Consider the following 23,790-nt stretch of genomic DNA (forward strand, 5'->3'; position numbering starts at 1 on the left):
CAGGAGGTGGAAAGGACGAGTGATGTCATCCGTCCACAGTGGCCCAGGAGCCCTGCAAGACATAAACTGTGAAAGAAACGGAAGCAGGTAGCTATGGTGGCTAATTCAAGCAATGTGGACAGAAAGACCTGGCAGCTGTGCTGCAGAAAGTTCAATGACCTCACATGATTGGTCAAGGTCAATAAATGCATCCTCAAATACCACATGCTACCAACTGCACTACCAATCTCACATGTCACTCAATGCACCACTCACCCATCAGTAATCTCTAGCAATCATGACTCATACCTAAGATTCATATGCCCCGTTTCACTCTCATACGTATGACTGCTGTAAGCCTGCCTCACACCCACATCTTACAGTTTCCACATACTGCCAGCTACACAACTAAGACAGCCACATTACCAAAGCAAGCACACAGCAACACACACTTGACATCCTTCACTCTTCCTTGAAGGATAAGGTGAAATATAACATGAGGGAGCACTAGAGAATCTGCAGAGGACAGGCACACGCTAATGTCCTGAGCCGCTTGGAGACTGTACTGCAAATTATTGAGAACATCCATGATGATAGTATTTTCCTTTCTTGTGCATCTTCTCAAGTTCCACTTCACCCTTATCCTGCTATGTGACATGAATTACAAGCTGCAGGTGGTGTGACAACTAACCTCTTCCTTTCCAGTCACGCCTCAACACTATTCGCTCACCTCAACCTTTTCTTTCTACATTTACACTTTCAGATACCCAAAGAACTGCCATGTGGTCAACCTGTGCAGCCTCACATTGAAGCAAGTGAGCAAAAGCAGCATCTGAAGAAACACCATCACTTGTTCTAACAGTCACAGTCACAAGCTCAGCTATTGGCACTATGTGTACTTTAGAGGGTGGTGTAGAGACAGTAGCAGTGCCTGGTGAGCCACGAGCACAAGTCGATTCCAGCTATGATACCACAAAAATGATACAAGAGTGGTATAACTTTACATTAAAGAATATGATCACCTATCAGTTTTTTATTAAGACCAATATTACAGCATCCTGGTACAGAACAAGATTAAAGCTGTTTTTACTGCGAACAGTATAACTCAGCCTTCACCATTTTTTAATGGTGATCACCATGTTGGATGCGTAAACAGAGCAGTGCCAAGGGAGGCTTTTGCAGGCACCAGAGGCACTATTATCAATGAAGGCAGAAAAAGGGCCTGTCCCTGCCATGTAATTGGATGGGCCCTGCACGTCATTTTCCCTAATTGCCTGGCCACTGCACCATCATGGTTGGCTGGCCCCTTCTAGACCACTCGGGCATCTTGCCGATTTCAGGTCCGCCAATGGGATAACCGCATCCTGAAATAAATTTCACCCAATGTCTGAGTGCTACAGTGGAAGCTCAGATGGAGGTCATGATATCCATCTTTGTTGCCATGCAAGCCAAGTTTAGTGTCATACGGACCCAGAATGCTGCCATTATGGCTACGGATACCAGTGCTCAAAGGGCATCAGGATCTCGAAGCATCCTGCATCCTGTGCTACAGCAGATTACTAGGGTTGCTGAAGTGCCACCTCAGAGTAGTCGCAGCTGTTCTGTGGTGCTGAACCCGGCTGTCCCCTGTTATGACAGCATTGCTGCTCCAAGCACTACCACTCCCTGCAGATGCCTCTCAGCAAGCCAACTCAGAATACTGATGCCCATGCTAAGATGGTACAGTCCAAAGCTGGGTCCTCAAGGCCCAGAGTTGCTCGAGGTCATCCTACAAGGTCATCCGTAGTCTCCCCCAGTGAAAATCAGCAGCCCATTCCATCAGCCATGCTGCAATCACTGGGATAGCACTGTGTGGGAGCACTAGGCTAGACAATGGCAACCACAAGACAGGAACTAAGATCATAAAATCATAAGAAATAGGAGCAGCAGTAGATCATTCAAGTGCCAGGCAATGAGCCAACTCCAACAAGAGAGAATCTAACCATCGCCCTTTAACATTCAACGGTACTACCATTCCTGAATCCCCCACTATCAACATCTTGGGGGTTACCATTGGCCTGAAACTGAACTGGACTAGCCATATAAATACTGTGGCTACAAGAGCAGGTCAGAGGCTAGGGCTCCTAACTCAGCTCCAGACTCCCCAAAGCCTGTCCACCATCTACAAGGCACAAGTCAGAAGTGTGATGGAATACTCCCCATTTGCCTGGATGAGTGCAGCTCCCACAACACTCAAGAAGCTTGACACCATCCAGGACAAAGCAGCCTGCTTGATTGGCACCACATCCACAAACATTCACTCCCTCCACCACCGATGCACAGTAGCAGCAGTGTGTACCATCTACAAGATGCACTGCAGAAATTCACCAAGGCTCCATCAACAGCATCTTCCAAACCCATGACCACTACCATCTATAAGGACAAGGGCAGCAGATATATGGAAACACCACCTGCAAGTTCCCCTCCAAGTCACTCACCATCCTGACTTGTAAATACATCGCTGTTCCTTCACTGTCGCTGAGTCAAAATCCTGGAATTCCCTCCCTGACAGCACTGTGGGTGTACCTACACCACATGGACTGCAGTGGTCCAAGAAGGCAGCTCACCACCACCTTCTCAAGGGCAATTAGGAATAAGCAATAAATGCTGGCCCTGCCAGCAAGAAGACCACATCCCGTGAATGAATATAAAAAAAAGAATCCCCCTCAATCAACATCCTGGGGTTTCCATTGACCAGGACCTGAACTGAACTAGCCATATAAATACTGTGGCTACAAGAGCAGGTCAGAGGTTAGGAATCCGGCGGTGAGTAACTCAGCTCCTGACTCCCCAAAGCCTGTCCACCATCTACAAGGCACAAGTCAGGAGTCAGATGGAATACTCCCCACTTGCCTGGATGCATGCAGCTCCAACAACACTCAAGAAGCTTGACACTGTCGAGGACAAAGCAACCCGCTTAATTTGGATCTAATCCACAAACATTCACTCCCTCCACCACCAAAGCACAGTCGCAGCAGTGTATACCATCTACATTTTTACTTCTCTTTAGCTCTGAAGAAGAGTCATACGGACTCGAAATGTTAACTTTGTTTCCCTCTCCACAGTCAGACCTGCTGAGTTTTTCCAGCATTTTCTGTTTTTATGTACCATCTACAAGATGCACTGCAGTAACTCACCAAGCCTCCTTAGGTAGCACCTTCCAAACCCACGACCACTACCATCTAGAAGGACATGGGCAGCACACACATGGGAACACCAGCACTTGCAAGTTCCCCTCCAAACCACTCATAAACCTGACTTGGAAATATATCGCCGTTTCTTCACTGTCACTGGGTCAAAATCCTGGAACTCGCTCCATAACAGCAACGTGGGTGTACCCACTTCACATGGACTGCAGCGGCTTAAGAATGCAGCTCAGCACTACCTTCTCAAGGGCAATCAGGGACGGACAATAAACGCTGGCCTAAACAGTGACGCCCATGTCTCATGAATGAATTTAAAAAATCGTCTTGTAAAGCCTGCTCTGCCATTCAATAAGATAATGCTTGATCTGATTGTGGCCTTAACTCCGCATTCCTGCCTGTCTCTCTAATCCTTGATTCCCTTGTCAATCAAAAATTTATCTAACTCAGCCTTGAATATATTCAATAACCCAGCCTCCACTGCTCTCTAGCAGAGAATTCCAAAGACTAACAACTTTCTGAGATCAGAAATTCCTCCTCATCCCCATCTTAAAGGAAGACCCCTTATTTTTAAACTGTGTCCCCTAGTTCTAGATTACCCCATGAAGGGAAACTTCCTCTCAACACCTACAATCCCATCAGAATCTTACTTATTTCAATAAGATCACCACTCATTCTTTGAAACTCCACTGAGTATTAGTACTAACTTGCTTAACTTTTTCACATAAGACAACCACTTCATCCCAGGAATCAGTCTACTGAATATACTTGGAATTGCTTCCAATGCAAGTATATCCTCCCTTCAATATGGCGAACAAAACTGTACACAGTATTCTAGATGCAGTCTCACCAATGACCTGTTCAGTTCTATCAATGCTGTCCCGCTTTTGTAGTCCATCTCGTTTGCAATGAAGACGAACATTCCATTTGCCTTCCTAACTTCTTGCTGTACCTCCATGCTGAATTTTGTTATTCATGTAGACTAACACCCAAATCTCTGCACCACAACATTCTGCAATCTCTCTCCATTTAAATAATATTCTGCCTTTTGATTCTTCCTGCTGTCATGCCAGTACAGGGATGAAGATACTACACTTTTTAAAAAATCTGAATTCCTTTTAAAATGGACCCGGATGATCTGTAAGGTGGCTGCTGAGAGGACGCCTGATGTTTGCAACTTCAACAGCCTAGCAAGCTTTCTGGAAAATTCCAAATTGTATTTTAATGGGGAGGGGGCTCCCTTGAATGGATACACCTCAACAGCAGTCTTCTGGGGAATTTCAGACTTGCTATTGTCAAGGCTTACTCCAAAACACAGGGACAATAAACTCCCAGATTCTCTGACTTCAGGTGTGCCAGGTAACAAAGGAAGGCTATTGAGACTGAGTATCCACAATGAAGTGTTGAAGACCACCATCTACCTCCTATTATATATCAATGGCTTTTGCCCATGTGACTGAAACTCCTTCACTATGAAAGACCATCATTTGCCTTCCATTGTGTATCAATGACCATTCATCATGTGCTCAAAACTGCCCTGTGCTTTTGAAATCCTTTCATCCAAAAACTGAGAGAGACCAGGCTGTCCGCAGAACACTAGCAACAACATCACAGACGCAAAGAAAGGCAGTCATTTTGCCTTTTTGAGACCTGTGAAACTTAAAGTCTTTTACAAGCCTCCTCTAGCCCGTTTTAAACGGCTCTGAGTTCACCTGAAAGAAATTGGATCTCTGGTTACGATAGCCATCAGGGCCTGTCTACATGACTTGCTGAACAGTCTTTACTTTGAAAGAACTCTGACGTTAATCTGAATCTGACCAACCTATAGATGGTGTCACACACCGTTTTATATATGCTGATGACTTATGTGTCACTGCCCAAAGCACTGATTTTAACACCGTGGAGAAAACGCTTTCTGAGGCCTTGGAGGGACTAACATCCTACTATGAAGAAAACTACCTTCGCGCAAACCCATCAAAGACGCAAGTTTGTGCATTCCACCTCAGAAACCGTGAAGCCAAATGCCAGCTTAAAGTAACCTGGTGTGGAGCAACACTGACGCATTGCAAGCACCCTATCTACTTAGGAGTCACTCTTGACAGATGCCTCACCTTCAAGAACCACATCGAAAAGACAAAGGCAAAAGTGAGCGCACGAAACAACATCCTGAATAAGCTCACTAACACAAAATGGGGAGCAAGCTCGAAAACACTGCGAACCAGTGCACTTGCTCTTTGCTATTCCACTGCCGAATATGCCTGCCCTGCATGGGAAAGATCTACTAATGCTAAGAAGATGGATGCTGTTCTGAATGCAAGCTGCCAACTTATCACAGGTTGTTTAAAACCAACAAACACCAACAGCCTATATACCCTGGCGGGTATCGCTCCCCCTGTTATAAGAAGAATGGTAGCCAGCAAGAAAGAGCGACTCCGTCAAACATCAGATGAGAGGCACCCTCTACATGGTCATACACCTACACCCGGCTGCCTAAAGTCAAGGAAGAGCTTCATGAACAGTGTTGTTCCATTACAATCAACCCCATCTGAAGCCCGCATCGCCTTGTGGAAAGACCGGCTCGCCAGTCTCGAACAACCCCCAGCGATGGAAATTCTACTGGATGAAAGCCTTCCCCCAGGAGCTAATTGCAACTGGGCAACCTGGAAGTGCCTTAGCAAACTTAGGACTGGTGTAGGTTGTTCAAAGGTGTCACTAAGCAAATGGGGATATACAACCAGCCCGACAACTTGTGAATGTGGAACTGAGCCACAGACTATGCAACATCTCCTGAAATGCCTATCGCTAAAGGAACCCTGCACTGTTGCAGATCTTGCCGAATTCAACAATAAGGCGCAAAAATGTGTCCAGTTCTGGCTGGGCCATGTATAGACTGTCCATGGACACGATAAGAAGAAGATCTAAATCTGACCCCAGCCATCTGAACTTACCTGAACTTCAATTCCAGAGTCTGAAAAGCTCCCTTCTTCACTGGACTCTCAAAAACATGTGAACTACTAACTATTCTGTTTGGTTTCAGTATTTGTAGAAGTGCACTACTTTCTTTAATTGTATCTTCCTTGGGTGTGTGTTGTGTGATTGATATAGCAATAGACCTTTCCGGGATCAATGTGTGAATAAATAATATTCCTTATTTAAATCTATGAAAGTCTGTTGCTAGTGACTTTTAAATTGACCACACACTTATGGCAGGGCGAGGTTGGGAACACACATCAACCTTATAAAAATTAAACTACACTGATTACAGACAGCAAGGAAAGGGCATTGGGGGTTTCAGTCTATCTCTCTCCCCTGTCCTTAACACTGCCAAAGTGAACAACCTCATATTTTCCATATTATACTCCATTTTCCAAATTTTTGCCCACTCACTTAACCTTTCTATATCCCTTTGCAGACTCTTTGTATCCTCATCACAGTATGCTTTCCTACCTATCTTTGTATCATTGTCAAAGTTGGCTACAATACAGTCAGTCCCCTCATCAAAGTCGTTCATATACAGGCCACAGCACTGATCCCTGAGGCACTCCACTAGTTATAGTTTGTCAACCTGAATCTTTATCCCAACTCTCTGTTTCCTTTTAGTTAGCCAATCCTCTTATCAATACTAATATGTCACTCTCAATACCAAGCAAGAGTTCTTATCTTGTGCAGCAACCTTTTACGTGGCACCTTGTTGAATGCCTTCTGCAAATCCAAACACACTACATCTACTCGTTCCCCTTTATACAACCTGGTTGTTTCATCCTCAAAGAATTCTATTAAATTTGTCAAACACAATTTCCCTTTTACAAAACCATGTGACTGTTTAATTGGATTATGATTTTCTAAATGTCCTGCTACCACCTCCTTAAATAATGGATTCTAGCATTTTCCCAATGACAAATGTTAGAGTAACTCGCTTATAGTTTCCTGCTTTCTGTCTTCCTTTTTATAAATAGTGGTGTTACATTTGTGGTTTTTCCAATCCGCTGGGACCTTTCCAGATTCATGGGAATTTTAGGAGATTACTGCCAATGCATCCACCATCTCTGCAGCCATTTCTTTTAAAGCCCTAGGATACAGGTCATCAGGTCCAGAGGACTTGTCATCCTTTAGCCCCGTTAGTTTTCCTAGTACTATTTCTCCAGTGACCATGATTGCTTTAAGTTCCTCCATCCCTTTTCCGCTCTGATTTTCTACTACTCTTCGGGCTGAATCTTCCAGTCGGCGTGTGGGGTGGGCCTGACACGCCGACACGTAAAATGACGTGCAATGATGTTGGGTGTGCATCCTGATGTCATCGCGCGTCATCTCAATGTTTCGTTCAGCAGGCACGTGCCAGAGCCGGCTGCAAGCCGACCGAAATGTCAACGGCCTATTAAGGCCATTAAGACTGTAATTACACTAATTAAGAATGCTGCCCATCCAACCTTAAGGTTGGCGGGCAGCCGAAAAGCCCAAGCGGCCTTCGCATTTTTCAGGAAACCTCATCTACGGGTGGGATGAGGTTTCCTGAAGCTTTTATAAATTCAATAAAGTAATTTCCCCACCTTTACAAACATGTCCCAACTCATGTGACACATGAGGGGACATGTTTAAATAAATTTTAACATAATTTATTAAAGTTTCTTTATTGTCTATTCAATCTCCCCGAGGCAGCTCCGTGTCTCAGGGAGATTGCTGCGCCCTTTCGTGCGTATGTGCAGAAGAGCGCAGGCCCTGACTCTCCCTCCTCCCCTTGCCCGCACAGGTAGCACCACGCTACCAGCCTCATGTTACGCCGGGCAAGCCTTAATTGGCCTGCCCGCGTAAAATGGAAGCGTGCAGCCGATCACGGGTGACGATCGGCTCCGCACCCGCCCAACTGCCATAGGAAAAATTCTCCCCTTGGAATACTTTTAATGCGTCTTCTGTGAAGACAGATATAAATACTTGTTCAAATTCTCTGCCCTTTTCTTGTTTCCCATTATTAATTCCCCAGTCTCACCCTTTAAGGAATCAACTCACTTCGGCTACTCTTTTCCTTTTTATATACTAGTAGATGCCTTTACTGTCTGTTTTTATATTTCTTGTTAGTTTTCCCTCATACTCCAATTTCTCCCTCTTTATTTATTTTTTGTCAGCCCTTTGTTGGTTTCTAAAATTTTCCCAATCTTCTGAGCTACCATGAATCTTTGCAGCATTGTATGCCATTTCTTTCAATTTGATACCATTTTTAACTTCTTTAGTTAACCACTGAGGGTAGGCACAAGGATGAATAGTTCAAATTTGTATGTATTACCAGGAGTGCAATGGATAAATTTGTGGAGGAATTTATTTTGGCGGTTTCTATTGCAGGATTTTGGCCAATAGGACTCTGTGATATTCAGCGGCAGAGGGATGGAAAAGTAGGGATTGTGGGGATGTTTTCAGGGGAACCAGAGTCTGATTAGTCTCTCACGTACAGCCTGTACAGAACATAGTGTTCTGGTTGTCTCCTCCCTTCCTCCTCCTCTTACTCTTCTTCCTCTTGAGATAGTCACTGAAGACCTGGTGGTAAGGGGTCCACCCTGCCAAGAGCCAGGTTATGTAGAATGCAACAGACTACCTCAAAAGTGGAGACACACTCAGGCAAAGATTGTAGGGCTCCCCACAGTGCAGCCCATGCAGAAAAATCATTTTCTTAGAATGCTGATGGCTCTTCCAAGTCTCTTGTATGCATGCTGTACACATGGAGTAAGGGGTTGATGGGAGTCATGAGCTATGCACAGAGAGGGTAGTCCTTGTTACCTAACAGCCATCCCATGGTTCATCGTGGTGACTTGAATATGGCAGGAGGGGCTGACTGGTGCAGGATAAAAGTGTCATGGCTTGCTGCCAAGATGCAGGGGTGAGAAATTTCCACCATTTGGCGGATTTCCGACATTGGCTTCTCAGAAATCCACCATTTTAAATTTCTGTTTTTGGGGCCAGTAAGCAGCTTTAAAAAAAAATCACAACTCGCTGCCAGTGAGGGGGGTTCTGACTGCAGAGTTGTGACTGGAGAAGCAGCGAGCAGGGGAGAGACAGGAGATTGCTACTCCAATCACAGATTCTGCCTCTCCCAAGCTTGCTGCTTCAGCTCCTCTAATCACAGGTTTCCTCCCTCCTGCTTTTGCTGCTCCCCCAGAGCCAGAATCTATGATTGAAAGAGCAGCAAGGGCGGGAGGGGGAGAGGGAACCTGGTAGAGAAGCTGGAGCAGTTATTCTGGCTGGTTCCTTTGCCACCAGGCTGTACCATCACCAATCATTCGGCATCCTGTGGGAGGCCGAGGAGAAGAGCAGAAAATGAAAAAAGAGAAGGGAGTCTCCACCAGTAACGTGGCCAGAACAGGCTCGGGGAGCCATTACTCAGGCTGGTGCCTGGCTTGGTTTGGCTGCTGTTCCCATCCACAGCTCGATCCACTCCTGGGAATTGAAGGGCACTAATTTAGTCCCCTTCACTTCTAGTGATACTTTGTTAAACCACTGGTGAATTATTTGTTAACTGGGTAGACTTTGTGGGGAAAGGAGGGGGGCCTGCGACTCACAAGGAAGGTAAGAAGAGGTGGGGGTGGTGTTCCCAGCTCCCAAATCCCAAACCTGGCTGTCCTCGCACCCCGGACTGGACATGGCATTCACCTGGATTCATGCTATGGTGCTCGGATTGCGATTAACGCACAGTCTCCACAGAAGATGCCCTCACAGCACACCCACAATCCTCTCCCTCTCTCTCCCCTCTCCCTCTCTTTCCCCCTCCCTCTCTGTTCCCCCAACCCTCTCTCCCCGCTTCCATCGTCCCCACCTCCATCTCTCTCGCCACCTCCCTTTCTCTCCCCCACTTCCTCCCCTCCCTTCTCTCCTCCTCCACCTCTTACCCTCTCTCCCCCTCTCCCCCCTCGTCTGTCCCCCAACCTCCCTCTGTCCGGTATCACTGATACTTGATAGGGTTTGTATTCTATTCCTTTATAATGAGCTAACTGGAAAGTCAGCATCCTGGCCAGATCAGGTGGCTGTTAGATTTAGAGTCCAAAAATCAGCCCAACTGCATTCATCACAGAGCACATTCACAATCCCACCCATTCGAAGTGGCCTAGAAGCATTTGCATTTCACCACAGATCATATAAAGTGCTATAATCTTCCAGTCTCTCATGCTGCAGTGACTTAGCTGCTTTGTGCTGTAATGTGTACATGATTCCTTCTCACAAAATATTTTCAGACCTTTTTGTCTTTGGCCACTCTCATCCCTGAAGAGGGCAAGAATTCACTGACATGATGCTCTGTGCATGGTTGTACACCAATTCACATTAAGGGAATGGAACCCTTTGTGACTCTGGTACATCTCCCTGTTGAAACACAGTGTCAGCAGAGCCATGTGCATGCATTGATGGCTCCCCACACCATTCTGAATCCCACTACACTAGCAAAGCCATGTTCCCACTTCTACTGCTTCTCTCCAATTAGAGAGAAGACAATGAAGTGCCCACTCCTTGGCTCGTAACCTCTGTGGACTGGCTATCAGAGTCGAATTGCCACTCCGCTCCTAGTTTCCTACTTTGAAATCCAGCTGCTCCTTTCTAACACGACCTTCTGACTCAGGCCAGGCAAGAACTGTGTATTGCAGCAGGTTCCCAAGGCCTTGTGTCGTGGGCAGCTGAATCAGAGATAAGGATGACACGCCCCCTTTTTTGCTAGCTGCCGTAAAGTAGATAAGTTTAAAGCTCCATCCACTTTGAGAAACCAGGGAAAAGGTACGTTTGTAAGCTAATTGGGTAGAATTGGGGGTTGGGGGGTGTCAGGGGGTCAGTTGGTCGACGGGGTGTTGGTTGGTTGGGAGAGGTCAGGTGGTCGGGGGGGTTGAATAGATTGGGTGGTCGGTGGGCGGGTCAGGTGGTCATTATGGTGGGGGTTGGGTGGCCAGTGGAGGGGTCAGATGGTCAAAGGTGAGGAGGTGGGGAGGTGCTCTGGTGGTCAGGGGTTGGGGGAGTCCCGTGGCGTGTTGGGGGCAGTAGTCAGGGAAGGGGTGTGGGTTTGTGGGGGCTGGGGGTAGTCCTGTAGAGGGTAGCAGAGGTAACCATAGTTACCCAGGATCTAGAAATGATGTTGATTCTTCTACCTTTTCCTTGGTAACTATTACTGTAGGACAGTAGGAACCACCTGAAGTTTGCAATTTATATTGTACTTTCGGATGGTTCCCATTGCAGGGCAATTGCCCAACGGAAGTTTGAACTTCCTAGTCAATTGCTGTGCAATCCTTACCTGGGGACTTCCCTGGTTGGTGGTGGGGTGTGGGGGGGGTGCGAGTTCTCTAGCACATCTGTGGGGTTCCCCCCCCCAGTTATGACACCCTGGAGCCTGGAACTTATGGGCCCTTATGTAGTGCCTCTGTCACCTCCCTCATACTGCAATGCACGGTGGAGATATCACTAGCTCCAGTCTTTCCAGTGGAAAGATCCTGAAGTGTAGAAATTGAGGGCCACTGTAATCTTGACAGCCATTGGAGGGTGGTCCCAGCCCTACTCTGCAACTGCAGGTCTGGGTGGAGGAGGTGGCACAGCTCCATAAGGACCTCTTTGGTGAACATTAGTCACCTCAGAAACAGCTCCTGGTTGAGGTGGAGGCAGAAGTGCTCTCCGAGTTTCCTTGGTGAATGTGGCCTTCTGTTGGGAGCCCTGCTCATCCTTCCTCTGTGCATAGCTTCCCCATTTCTGCTGCATGTCTGTGTTGAGCTGCAACCTATGAGTGACAGCAGGCTTTCTGCTCAGAAGCCTTCAAACTCCCCTGAATGCCTTGGAAAACTCCAGTCACACTCCTCTGCATCCAATAACTTTAGAGAACTCCTTCAAAGACACAGTACTTCCATTAACTCTGCAGCAGCAAAAGAAAGTCAAAAGCACCTCACCTGAAAGTCTCATGGTGGTACCTTTAAATAGTGCTAGTAGGAAGTCTCTTGCCTGGATGAACACATGTTCAGCTGAGAGTGTTTAAGAGTGGTTCAAAATGGCAGATCATATGATTAGCATTAGACACTGGGTGATGTCACAATCTGCGTACTGATATGTCTACTCTGCACGATTCCATGCTGTTCCACACATGGGGAGGTGGTGGACTAGTAACCAGAAATGCAGGGTAATGCTCTAGGAATCAAAGTTCAAATCCCACTATGGCATTTTGGTAGAGTTTGAACTGAATAAAAATCTGAAATTAAAAGTTGAATGATGACCATGAAAACATTGTCAATTGTTGTAAAAACCCATCTGGTTCACTAATGTCCTTTATGGAAGGAAATCTGCTGCCCTTACCTATTCTGGCCTACATGTTACTCCAGCTATGTGACTGCATGTGGTTTACTCTTAAGTGCCCGAGCAAGCCATTCAGGAAATTGGATAAGGAATGAATGCCCGACGGACCGCCTGGCATTGACCTAGGCACCGAAAACGCCTACAGCAAACTCAGCCCTGTCAACCCTGCAAAGTCCTCCTTACTAACATCTGGAGGCTTGTGCCAAAATTTGGAGAATGAATCACAGTCTAGTCAAAAAACATAGTCATACTCACGGAATCATACCTTACAGATAATATCCCAGACATCGCCATCACATCCCTGGGTATGTACTGTCCCACCAGTAGGACAGACCCAGCAGAGGAGGCGGCACAGTGGTATACAGTCGGTCGAGGGGTGGGGAGGCGGTGTGGAGTTGCATGGGAGTCCTCAGCATTGACTATGGACAACATAAAATCTCATGGCATCAGGTCAAACATGGGCAAGGAAACCTCCTGCTGATTACCATGTACCGTCCCCCACCCCGCCACCTCAGCTGATGAATCAGTGCTCCTCCATGTTGAACACCACTTGGAGGAAGCACTGAGGGTAGCAAGGGCGCAGAATGTACTCTGGGTGGGGGACTTCAATGCCCATCACCAAGAGTGGCTCCATAGTGCCACTACAGACTGTGTCCTAAAGGACATAGCTACTAGACTGGGTCTGCAGCAGGTGATGAGGGAACTAACAAGAGAAAAACATTCTTGACCTCATCCTCACCGATCTGCCTGCCAAAGTTGCATCTGTTCATGACAGTATCAGTAGGAGTGACCACCATACAGTCCTTATGGAGATGAAGCCCATCTTCACATTGAGGATACCCTCCATCATGTTGTGTGGCATGACTACCGTGCTAAATGGGATAGATTTTGCAAGCATCTCAAGACTGGGCAGTCATGAGGAACTGTGGGCAGCAGCAGAATTGTACTCAACTACAATCTGTAACCTCATGGCCCGGCATATCCTCCACTCTACCATTACCACCAAGCCATGGGATCAACCCTGGTTCAATGAGAAGTGCAGAAGGGCATGCCAGGAGCAGCACCAGGCATACCTAAAAATGAGATGTCAACCCAGTGAAGCTATAACACAGGACTACTTTAGTGCCAAACAGCATAAGCAGCAAGTGATAGAAATAGCTAAGCACAACCAACAGATCAGATTTAAACTCTGCAGTTCTGCCACACCCAGTCACGAATGGTGGTGGGCAATTAAGCAACTCACTGGAGGAGGAGGCTCCACAAATATCCCCATCCTCAATGGTGGGGGAGCCCAGCACACCAGTGCAAAAGATAAGGTTGAAGCATTTGCAACAATGTTCAGCCAGAAGTGCCGAGTGGATGATCGATCTTGGCCTCCTCTGGAGGTCCCAAGCATCACAGATGCCAGCTTTCAGTCAATTCGATTCACTCCACATGATATCAATAAACGGCTGAAGGCACTGAATACTGCAATATTGTCCCAGATAACATTATGCCCTGACAATATTCCGGCAGTGGTACTGAAGACTTGTGCTCCAGAACTTTCCATGCTCCTAGCCAAGCTGTTTCAGTACAGCTACAACACTGGCATCTACCCGGCTATGTGGAAAATTGCCCAGGTATGTCCTGCACATAAAAAGCAGGACAAATCCAAGATGGCCAATTACCAGCCCATCAATCTACTCTTGATCATCAGTAAAGTGATGGAAGGGGGTCATCAACAGTGCTATCAAGTAGCACTTGCTTAGCAATGACCTGCTCACTGATGCTCAGTTTGGGTTCCGCCAGGGTCATTCAGATCCTGACCTCATTACAACCTTGGTTGAAACATGGACAAAAGAGCTGAACTCCCGAAGTGAGGTGAGAGTGACTGCTCTTGACATCAAGGCAGCATTTGACCGAGTGTGACATCAAGGAGCCCTAGCAAAACTAGAGTCAATGGGAACTGGGGGGAAAACTCTTGTGTTTTGAATCATACCTAGCACAAAGGAAGATGATTGTGGTTGTTGAAGGTCGATCATCTCAGGTCCAGGACATCATTGCGGGAGTTCCTCAGGATATTGTTCTAGGCCTAACTATCTTTAGCTGATCCATCAACGACCTTCCTTCCATCATAAGGTCAGAAGTGGGGATGTTCATTGATGATTGCACAATGTTCAGCACCATTCATAACTCCTCAAATACTGAAACAGTCCATGTCCAAATGCAGCAAGACCTGGACAACATTCAGGCTTGGGCTGACAAGTGGCAAGTAACATTCGTGCCCCACAAGTGTCAGGCAATGACCATCTCCAGCAAGAGAGAGTCTAACCATCACCCTTGTCATTCAATGGTATTACCATCACTGAATCCCCCACTATCAATATCCTGGGGTTACCATTGACCAGGAACCAAACTAGCTATATAAATATTGTGGCTACAAGAAAAGGTCAGAGGCTAAGAATCCTGTGGCGTATAACTCACCTTCTGACTCCCCAAAGCCTATCTACCATCTACAAGGCACAAGTCAGGAATGCTTGCTTGGATGAGTGCAGCTCCAACAACACTCAAGTAGCTTGACACCATCCAGGACAATGCAGCCTACTTGATTGGCACCCTATCCACAAACATTCACTCCATCCGCCACCGACGCACATTGGCAACAGTGTGTACTTTCTACAAGATGCACTGCAGGACCTCAACAAGCATCCTTAGACAGCACCTTCCAAACACACAACTGATATCATCTAGAAGGACAAGGGTAGCAGACACATGGGAACACCACCATCTGGAAGTTCCCCTCCAACCCACTCACCATTCTGACTTGGAAATATATCGCCCTTCCTTCACTGTCACTGGGTCAAAATCCCGGAACTCCCTCCCTAACAGCACTGTGGGTGTACCCACAACACATGGACTGCAGCGGTTCAAGGCAGCAGCTCACCACCACCTTCTCAAATGCAATTAGGGATGAGCAATAAATGCTGACCTAGCCAGCGAAGCCCACATCCAATGAGTGAATAAAAAGTAAATGGTGGGCTGCACTGGAAATGGCCAGAAGACAATTGGCTGCCATTTTCAGCATCTTGGGCTCTCCTAGTACTGACACCAGTGGCACTACTGAGCCCAATTTGGTGGCCATAGACTGAAACAACTGATTGTTGATAACATTTCTCTCTCCTTTTTTGCATGCTTACAAGATATCTTTGTTCACCCTCTCCTTTGAAGTTAGTGACTCAGGGTGTGTGGTTGCATGGACAACACACACCCCATATTTTGGTTACTATTCTTTTTGTGCAATGATGTCTCATTCTTTTTCAAAACGGCCATGATGCATGTTAAATTGGGCTCCATAGCGTCGCCAGTGCAGCTGCTGTGGAAGCGCCAAAGACAAATAATGGTGGCTGAATGCTTCTCGCCACATCCTGCATGGCTACCCTGACTGACAGTGCACCCACGTGGGTGTCCCACACATGCACTGGAACTCGAAGAGTGGGCAGATTGTGGTATCAGTCAGCCTCTCAGCTGATTCAACACACACTCTGCTAATTTGGACCCCCAGGTACAGTTAACGCCCTCTTCTAACATGCCCCAAAAAGGCTCTTGACGAATTCTCCCCCAAGATCTTTTACATCCATCTGAACAGACAGAGGGAAACTCATTTAACATTTCATTGAGAAATGTCACTTCTTATATTGCTGCATTCATTAATATTTCATTAGTATTTCATGGAAGTGTCTGCCTAGATTGTGGCCCTGAATTTCCATAGCCTCAGTGTTACACTCATGGCCTAAGTCATCCAGGAGTGCAACAGAAGGGGTAAGCAGACAGCTGAGACCTGAATATGTCGAATCTCAATCCAAGGCACAAGACATTGAAGGGAGAGAACCTCTGTCTGTCCCAAACATGGCTTATGATGCCAGAGTGGATGAGATCAAGGGAGAGAATTCACTGGTCTCCCCAAGGCTGAGCAGCCTGGAGGTCAGAATGAATCCAAGATACAGAAGCAGTCGTAGGGCCACATCGAGTCCCATGTCCTGCCCTGGTCTTCCTTTAAATTCCTGGCTGCAGTATGGTTTTCAAACTCTTTGTGAAGATAGCCAATTGGAACGATCAAACAGCTAGTGTCATGGCAGCTTAAAAAATGGTTTACCAGCACCACTTTTCATATATTTTCCCTCGGTGACAGTAATGTGGGTACCGATCATTGTCTTAGTAATTAGATTATCTGGATGCTCGAAGGGTTCAAAGGTCATTGTGGTTCCAACTGTGGAGCATAAACAAGATTTTTTGGCTGCACTATGTGCACTATTATTATTCAATATTAGGATCCTTTTTCTGCAACTGAATTAAACTGTTAACAACAAGTTATAAATCGCTGAATTGTATTAATATCAATCTCCAGTTATTCAGTGCCATTTACCTCAATAAGCCAAGGCTTCAGTTTGCTATCAATGATAATGTCATAGCCATAACATTCAAAGCAGTGTTTGTCATTGATCATCACAGGCTGCAAAAACAAAAAGAATAAAATTCTCAGGTGAAATGTCATAATCTGCATGAATGTTAAAATAGGCATGAATTTTTAAATGGATGACAGCTCACAAAGAAATTATTTTTTGTCTTTTGTGCAAGGCTTAACATTAAATGGACATTGCTTCTGTGTGCAATACAATTACTATTTGACACAAAATGATAAGAAGGTGCAGACTGGAGAAATCATAATGCTGTTGTGAAAAATGATTAAAAGCACTCAGACACTGACAGGCATTTGTGTTAATCATATTTTGAGGGAATTGGGGATTCATCACTATTCAAGGGGGAAAACAATACTAGGTGAGCCTTTGATAGACATGTGTTCCCTTGCCCAATGTGACTTATGTCAGCTTCCTTATTTCTGAAGACTACCAAAATTTGCATTCAGATAACAAAATGTGGTAGAGAGTCATTCCACTGTTAACAGAATTTGGGCCCACATTTCAAGGTGGAAAAAAGGCATGTTTCAACACACCTGGAAAAACAATCAGGATAGCTATGGATGATATCCAGAGATGTTATAACAATGTCTCTAGCAGTGGCATACAGAAGCAGAGGAAAAGGACAGTGCTTCTTAAGTTCCTTGTTACCACATTGCTTTGGGCAAGAGACAGTAAAATTATCCCAATGTATGTGGGCTCCACAATTGTAATAGGGCAGACTATGTCTATGTTTTGTATCCCAGAATTTCAGCCAGCTTGGCAGTAGTGGTGCTACCGAGCTACTCTTGGTGATGGGCATTAAAGTCCCCCAACCAGAATACATTTTGTGCCCTTGCTATCCTCAGTGTTTCTTCCAAGTGGTGTTCACCAAGAGTGGCTCGGTAAAACCACAACTGACTGAACTGAAGGACATATCTGCCAGACTAGGCCTGCAGCAGGTAGTGAGGGAACCAACAAGAGGGAAAATCCTGCTTGACCTCATCCTCACAATTTGCCATTTACAAATCTGTGCTGGCTCTCCTTAATTAGCTCAAACCTCTCCAAATGTTTGTTGATTTTTTTCCCCTGATTATGGATTCCAAAACCTTACCCAGCATTGATCTTAAACAAACTGATCTGTAGTTGCTAGGACTGTCCTTACTCCCTTTCATGAATAAGGGTGTCATGTATGAATGAAAATGGACAGACCACCTGGCATCGACTTAGGCACTGGAAATTACAATGGCAAACCCAGCCTTGTCGTCCCTGCAAAACCCTCTCTGCTAACATCTAGAGGCTTGTGCCAAAATTGGGGAGCTGTCTCACAGATTAATCAAGCTACAGCCTGACACAGTCATACTCACAAAATCATACTTGACAGAAATGTCCCAGGCACCATGATCACCATATCCCTGGGTATATCCTGCCCCACTGGCAGAATGGACCCACCAGAGGTGGTGGCACAGTGGTATATAGTCAAGAGGGAGTTGCCCTGGGAGTCCTCGACATTGACTCTGGTCCCCAAGAAGTCTCATGGCATCAAGTCAAACTTGGGCAAGGGAACTTCATGCTGATTGCCACCTATTGCCCCCCCCACCTCAGCTGATGAATCAGTGCTCCTCCATGTTGAACACCACTTGGAGGAAGCACTGAGGGTGGAAAGGGTACAGAATGTACTCTGGGTGGGGGAACTTCAATATCCATCACCAAGAGTGGCTCGCTAGCACCACCGCAGACCGAGCTGGCCAAGTCCTAAAGGACATAATTGTGAGACTGGGTCTATGGCAAGTGGTGAGCAAACCGACGAAAGGGATCCTTTTTCTGCAACTGAATTAAGCTCTTAACAACAGAAATTATAAATCAATGGGCAGGATTTTATGCGTCGGCGAGCAGGAGCGGGGCCCGCTCGCCAACGTGTAAAATGACGCGCGGTGACATCGGGGGAAACTCCCGACATCACTGTGCCCCATTTAAATTTTCAGGAAGGCGGGGTTGCAGCAAAATCAGCTGCGCACCCGCCGACCTGTCAAAGGCCAATTGAGGCCATTGACAGAGGCAATTAAATAATTAAAGGACCTGCCCGACCAACCTTAAGGTTGGCGGGCAGGCCAGGAGCCCCGGCTCGAATTAGAAAAAGCACGAAACCTCATGCACGGGTGGGATGAGGTTTCATGTAGGTTTTAAAAAATTTTAATAAAGTTTTGGTAAAAATTATGGACATGTCCCAACTCATGTGACATTGTCACATGAGGGGGCATGTTCGGGAAATTTTATTTTTCTATTTTTAGGTTTTTGACATTTACAGCCAATCTCCCTGAGGTTGCACTTAGCCTCAGGGAGATGAGTGCGCTCTTTTGTGCGCATGCGCGAAAGAGCGCACTCTCGATTTTGGGAGTCCATCCCCCGTCTGCACTGGGAGCCGATCAGAAGCGGGCCTGTGCGTGCCCACCATTCAACTCTACCCCGCCCCCCCCCTCCCCCCGACAGGGGGAAAATTCAGCCCACTGAATTGTATTAATATCAATCTTCAGTTTTTCAGCGCTTGACTTGGTCCTCACCAATCTGCCTATCGCAGATACGAACATGACAGTATTGGTAGGAGTGACCACCACACAATCCTTGTGCAGACAAGGTCCTGTCTTTACACTGAGGATACCCTCCATTGTTTGTATAGCACTATCATAGTACAAAGTGGGATAGATTCAGAACAGATCTGGGAGCTCAAAACTAGGCATCCATGAAGTGCTGTGGGTCACCAACAGCAGCAGAATTGCATTCAACCAAAATCTGTTATCTCATGGCCTGGCATCTCCCTCACTTTACCATTACCATCAAGCCAGGCGGTCAACCCTGGTTCAATGAGAAGTGTAGGAGAGAATGCCAGGAGCAGCACCTGGCATACCTAAAAATGAGGTGTCAACCTGGTGAAGCTACAACACAGAATTACACCCATATTGAACAGCAGGAACAGCATGAAACAGAGCTAAGCAATCTCACAGCCAACGGATCAGATCTAAGCTCTGCAGTCCTGCCGCATCCTGTCATGAATGGTGATGGACAATTAAACAACTAACAGGAGGAGAGGGCTCCACAAACATTCCCCCTCTTCAAAGATTGGGTAGCCCAGAACAACAGTGCAAAAGACAAGGGACAAGGCTTAAGAATTTGCAACCATCTTCAGCTAGAAGTGCTAAGTGGACACCTCCTGAGATCCCCAGTATTATAAATGCCTGTCTTCAACCTATTTGATTCACTGTAATCATGACCAATATCAAGAAATGGCTAAAAGCACTGGATATAGCAAAGGCTATGGATCCTGACAACATCCCAGCAGTAGTATGGACAACTTGTGCTCCAGAACTAGCCTTGCCACTAGCTAAGCTGTTCCAGTACAGCTACAATGCTGGCATCCACCCAACATTGTGAAAAATTGCCTGCGTATGTTCTGTCCACCAAAAGCAGGACAAATCCAAAGCAGCATTAATATCTTATCGGTCTACTCTCGATCATCAGCAAAGTGATAGAAGGCGTCTTCAACAGTGCTATCTTACAGAACTTACACAGCAATAACCTGCACACCAATGCTCAGTTTGGATTCTGCCAGGGCTATTTAGCTCCAGACTCATTACAGCCTTGTTCCAAATGTGAACAAAAAGGCCGAAGTCAGAAGTTGAGGTGAGAGTGACTGCTCTTGACATCAAGGCAGCATTTGACTGAGTGTGGCATCAAAGGGCCCTAGTAAAATGGCAATCGGGGGAAATCTCTCCACTGATTGAAGTCATATCTCGCACAAGAAAGGTGGTTGTGGTTGTTGGAGGCCAATCATCTCAGTCTCAGGACATTGCTGCAGGAGTTCCTCAGTGTCCTAGGTCCAACCATCTTCATCAGCTGCTTCATCAATTACTTTCCTTCCATAAAAAGGTCAGAAGTGAGTATGTCCACTGATGATTGCACAATGTTCAACACCATCTGTAACTCCTGATATTTTGAAGCCGTCCATGTCCACATGCAGCAAGATCTGAACAACATAATCTGATAATTGGATAGTAACATTTGCATCACACAAGTGCCAGGTAGTGAACATTTCCAACAAGAGAAAATCTAACCATCTCACCTTGATGTTCAATGTTGTTTACCATCGATGAATCCTTCACCATCAACATCCTGGAGGTCACCACTGACTAGAAACTGAACTGGACTAGTCATATAAATATGGTAGGCCTCAACAGCACATGAGAGGCTGGGGATTCTGCAGAGAGTAACTCACCTCCTGACTCCCCGAAGCCTGTCTATCTACAAGTCAAGAGTGTGATGCAATACTCTCCACTTACCTGGATGACTGCAGCTCCAAGAATACTCAAAAAGCTCGACACCATCCAGGAAAAAGTAGCCTGCTTGATCTATTACCTTAAACATTCGCTCCCTCCGCCAGCAATGTGCAGCAAGATGCACTGCAACAACTTGTCAAACCTCCTTCGACAGCAGCTTACAAACTCATGAACTCTACCTTCTAGAATGACAATTAGAAGCAGATGCATTGGAACACCACTGCCTGCAATTTCCCCTCCAAGCTACAGGCACCATCCTGACTTAGAAACATATTACTGTTCCTTCACAATCGCCAGATCAAAAACCTGGCATTCCCTCCCTAACAGCAATGTGGATGTACCTACACCACATAGATTGTGGCTTGGCTGTCTTGCCTCTATTTAAATCAAAAGTTGGTGGGTTGGAGGTTGATTGGGTTCAAGTTTGACATTTTTAAAATATTCACATCCAACCTGACTCAAACCCACCCACTCTTTGGGGGTTAAGATTGTCCCCAGAATTGATTACATATCAGAGTCCTTTTCAATATTTTCACACCTCTTCCTCTTCTGGATACTCACTAAATGTTAAAGTTATACTCACAGCTACAGCTTTCAGTGATTGTACAATCATCCAGTAGATTTCATCAAACAGTTTATCAGTGACCTTCTTTCCTCGTGTGCTCTCAAGGTAGAGTTTCAAATTTGCCACACTCCACTTTCCACCATGAATAGGATTGTAGTCATCCTTTAAAAAAATAGATGAAAAGCATATTTAAAAAGCTTTTATTGTTGCACAGACTAAGGCCTGAATTTTCGATCCTGGGTTGGGACCATTGTCAGCTTCGCAAACCCAGTTCCTGAAAAACAACCCTGGAAGTTCTGATTTTTGCTTGGGGATAGTAGGGGGCAGGTGTAATGAGAGTTGTGTCGACAACCCCGGAAACAGTTTGGAAGCAGTATAGGGGCTGCAAGGTACACAGGCGGGCTGGGCAAAAGACTGGCTTCAATGATCCAGCACATTGTCCCAGCTGCAAAAAACCCCCAAAAAACAACCCTCTAGCCCTCAACCAACACACTCCCAATGCTCCATTTATGCCAACCCATGCCACCCTCTACCCCTCCACCCAACCCCCATGTTCCTTTATAGCCCCATGCAAACTTAGTGGCAACTCATGCCAACATATGCCCCCCACCCACCACCATTTTCCATTATACCCTTCATGCCAACTCATTCAGTATCCACCATGGGCAGACCTCAAGACCCATGCTTAGAGGAAATAAAGTATTGATGAATTAACTATTAAACAAAACACTCTCATTGCTAAGAACCCATTCACTACATTTAAATTCAGAAACTGAACTGGACTAGCCATATAAATACCGTGGCTACAAGAGCAGGTCAGAGCCTAGGAATCGTGTGACGAGTAACCTACCTCCTGACTCCCGCCAAAGCCTGTCCACCATCTACAAGGCACAAGTCAGGAGTGTGATGGAATACTCCCCATTTACCTGGATGAATGCAGCTCCCACAATATTCAAGAAGCTTGACACTGTCCAGGACAAAGCAGGCTGCTTGATTGGCATCACATCCACATAACCTTCACTCCCTCCACCATAGACGCAGAGTAGCAGCAGTGTGTACCAGCTACAAGATCCACTGCCGGAATTCACCGAGGCTCCTTAGACAACACCTTCCAAACCCACGACCACTACCATCTAGAAGGACAAGGGCAGCAGACACATGGGAACACCACCACTTGGACGTTCCCCTCTAAGTCACTCACCATACTGACTTGGAAATATATCACCGTTCCTTCACTGTCGCTGGGTCAAAATACTGAAACTCCCTTCCTAACAGGACTGTGGGTGTACCTACACCACATAGACTGCAGTGGGTCAAGAAGGCAGTTCACCACCACCTTCTCAAGGGCAACTAGGGATGGGCAATAAATGCTGGCCCAGCTAGCGAAGCCCACATCCCATGAATGAATAAGAAAAAATTCCTTCAACCACTTAATCTCTTATAACAACAAGCATTTGTATTTGTAGTCCTACTTCAAAGAGCTGTCAATCAAAGTGAACTGACAGGCACCCCATTGTGATAATGCTAGCTTGTGAAATCAGTCATGCAGCACTAATCCTATAATGATAGGCTTACGGGAATACTCAGAGTGAAATAGCAAGCAGTGATTTTGTTTAACCCTGCAGACAGTTTTTTCAAACTTTTAAAGGGAAGGGGGTTTGAATGCCTTGACAGCTTCCTTGCCAGTTCCCTTGATGGTTCCAATGAGCTTATCCACTTTTTAAGTCTACCTTTAACAATCCCAAAGGGCACTTGATCTCTCCCAAGAGCATCTTACCTCTCCAAAAGGGCACCTTACCCCTCCCAAAGATGTTTGAGAACATATCCTAAAGGCTTCCTTACCTCTCTAAAAGGATACCCTACCTCTCCAAAGGACTCTGCTAACTTGAAACCTTCTCCTGATAGGTCTAAAGTGCACAAGCTGTGTTCTTGACACCCCGCTAACAAAAATTGGATCTGACTGGAGACAGCTGCACTTTAACATGTGCAGTTGCCTTCGTGAA

At 46.0% G+C, this 23,790-nt stretch overlaps 1 protein-coding gene across 1 annotated transcript in view; it reads right to left on the reverse strand.

The window, feature by feature from the left end:
- The window catches only part of LOC144696373 (polyglutamylase complex subunit TTLL1-like), a 65,684-nt gene that overhangs the window by 3,295 nt on the left and 38,599 nt on the right, over positions 1-23,790 (reverse strand). Inside the window, 2 exon segments of the mRNA XM_078567583.1 lie at positions 16,861-16,947; positions 21,806-21,949. Coding sequence (XP_078423709.1) covers positions 16,861-16,947; positions 21,806-21,949 — 231 coding nt within the window.

The sequence above is a fragment of the Cetorhinus maximus genome, chromosome 22, assembly GCF_964194155.1.
Source record: "Cetorhinus maximus chromosome 22, sCetMax3.hap1.1, whole genome shotgun sequence".
Lineage (NCBI taxonomy): Eukaryota > Metazoa > Chordata > Chondrichthyes > Lamniformes > Cetorhinidae > Cetorhinus > Cetorhinus maximus.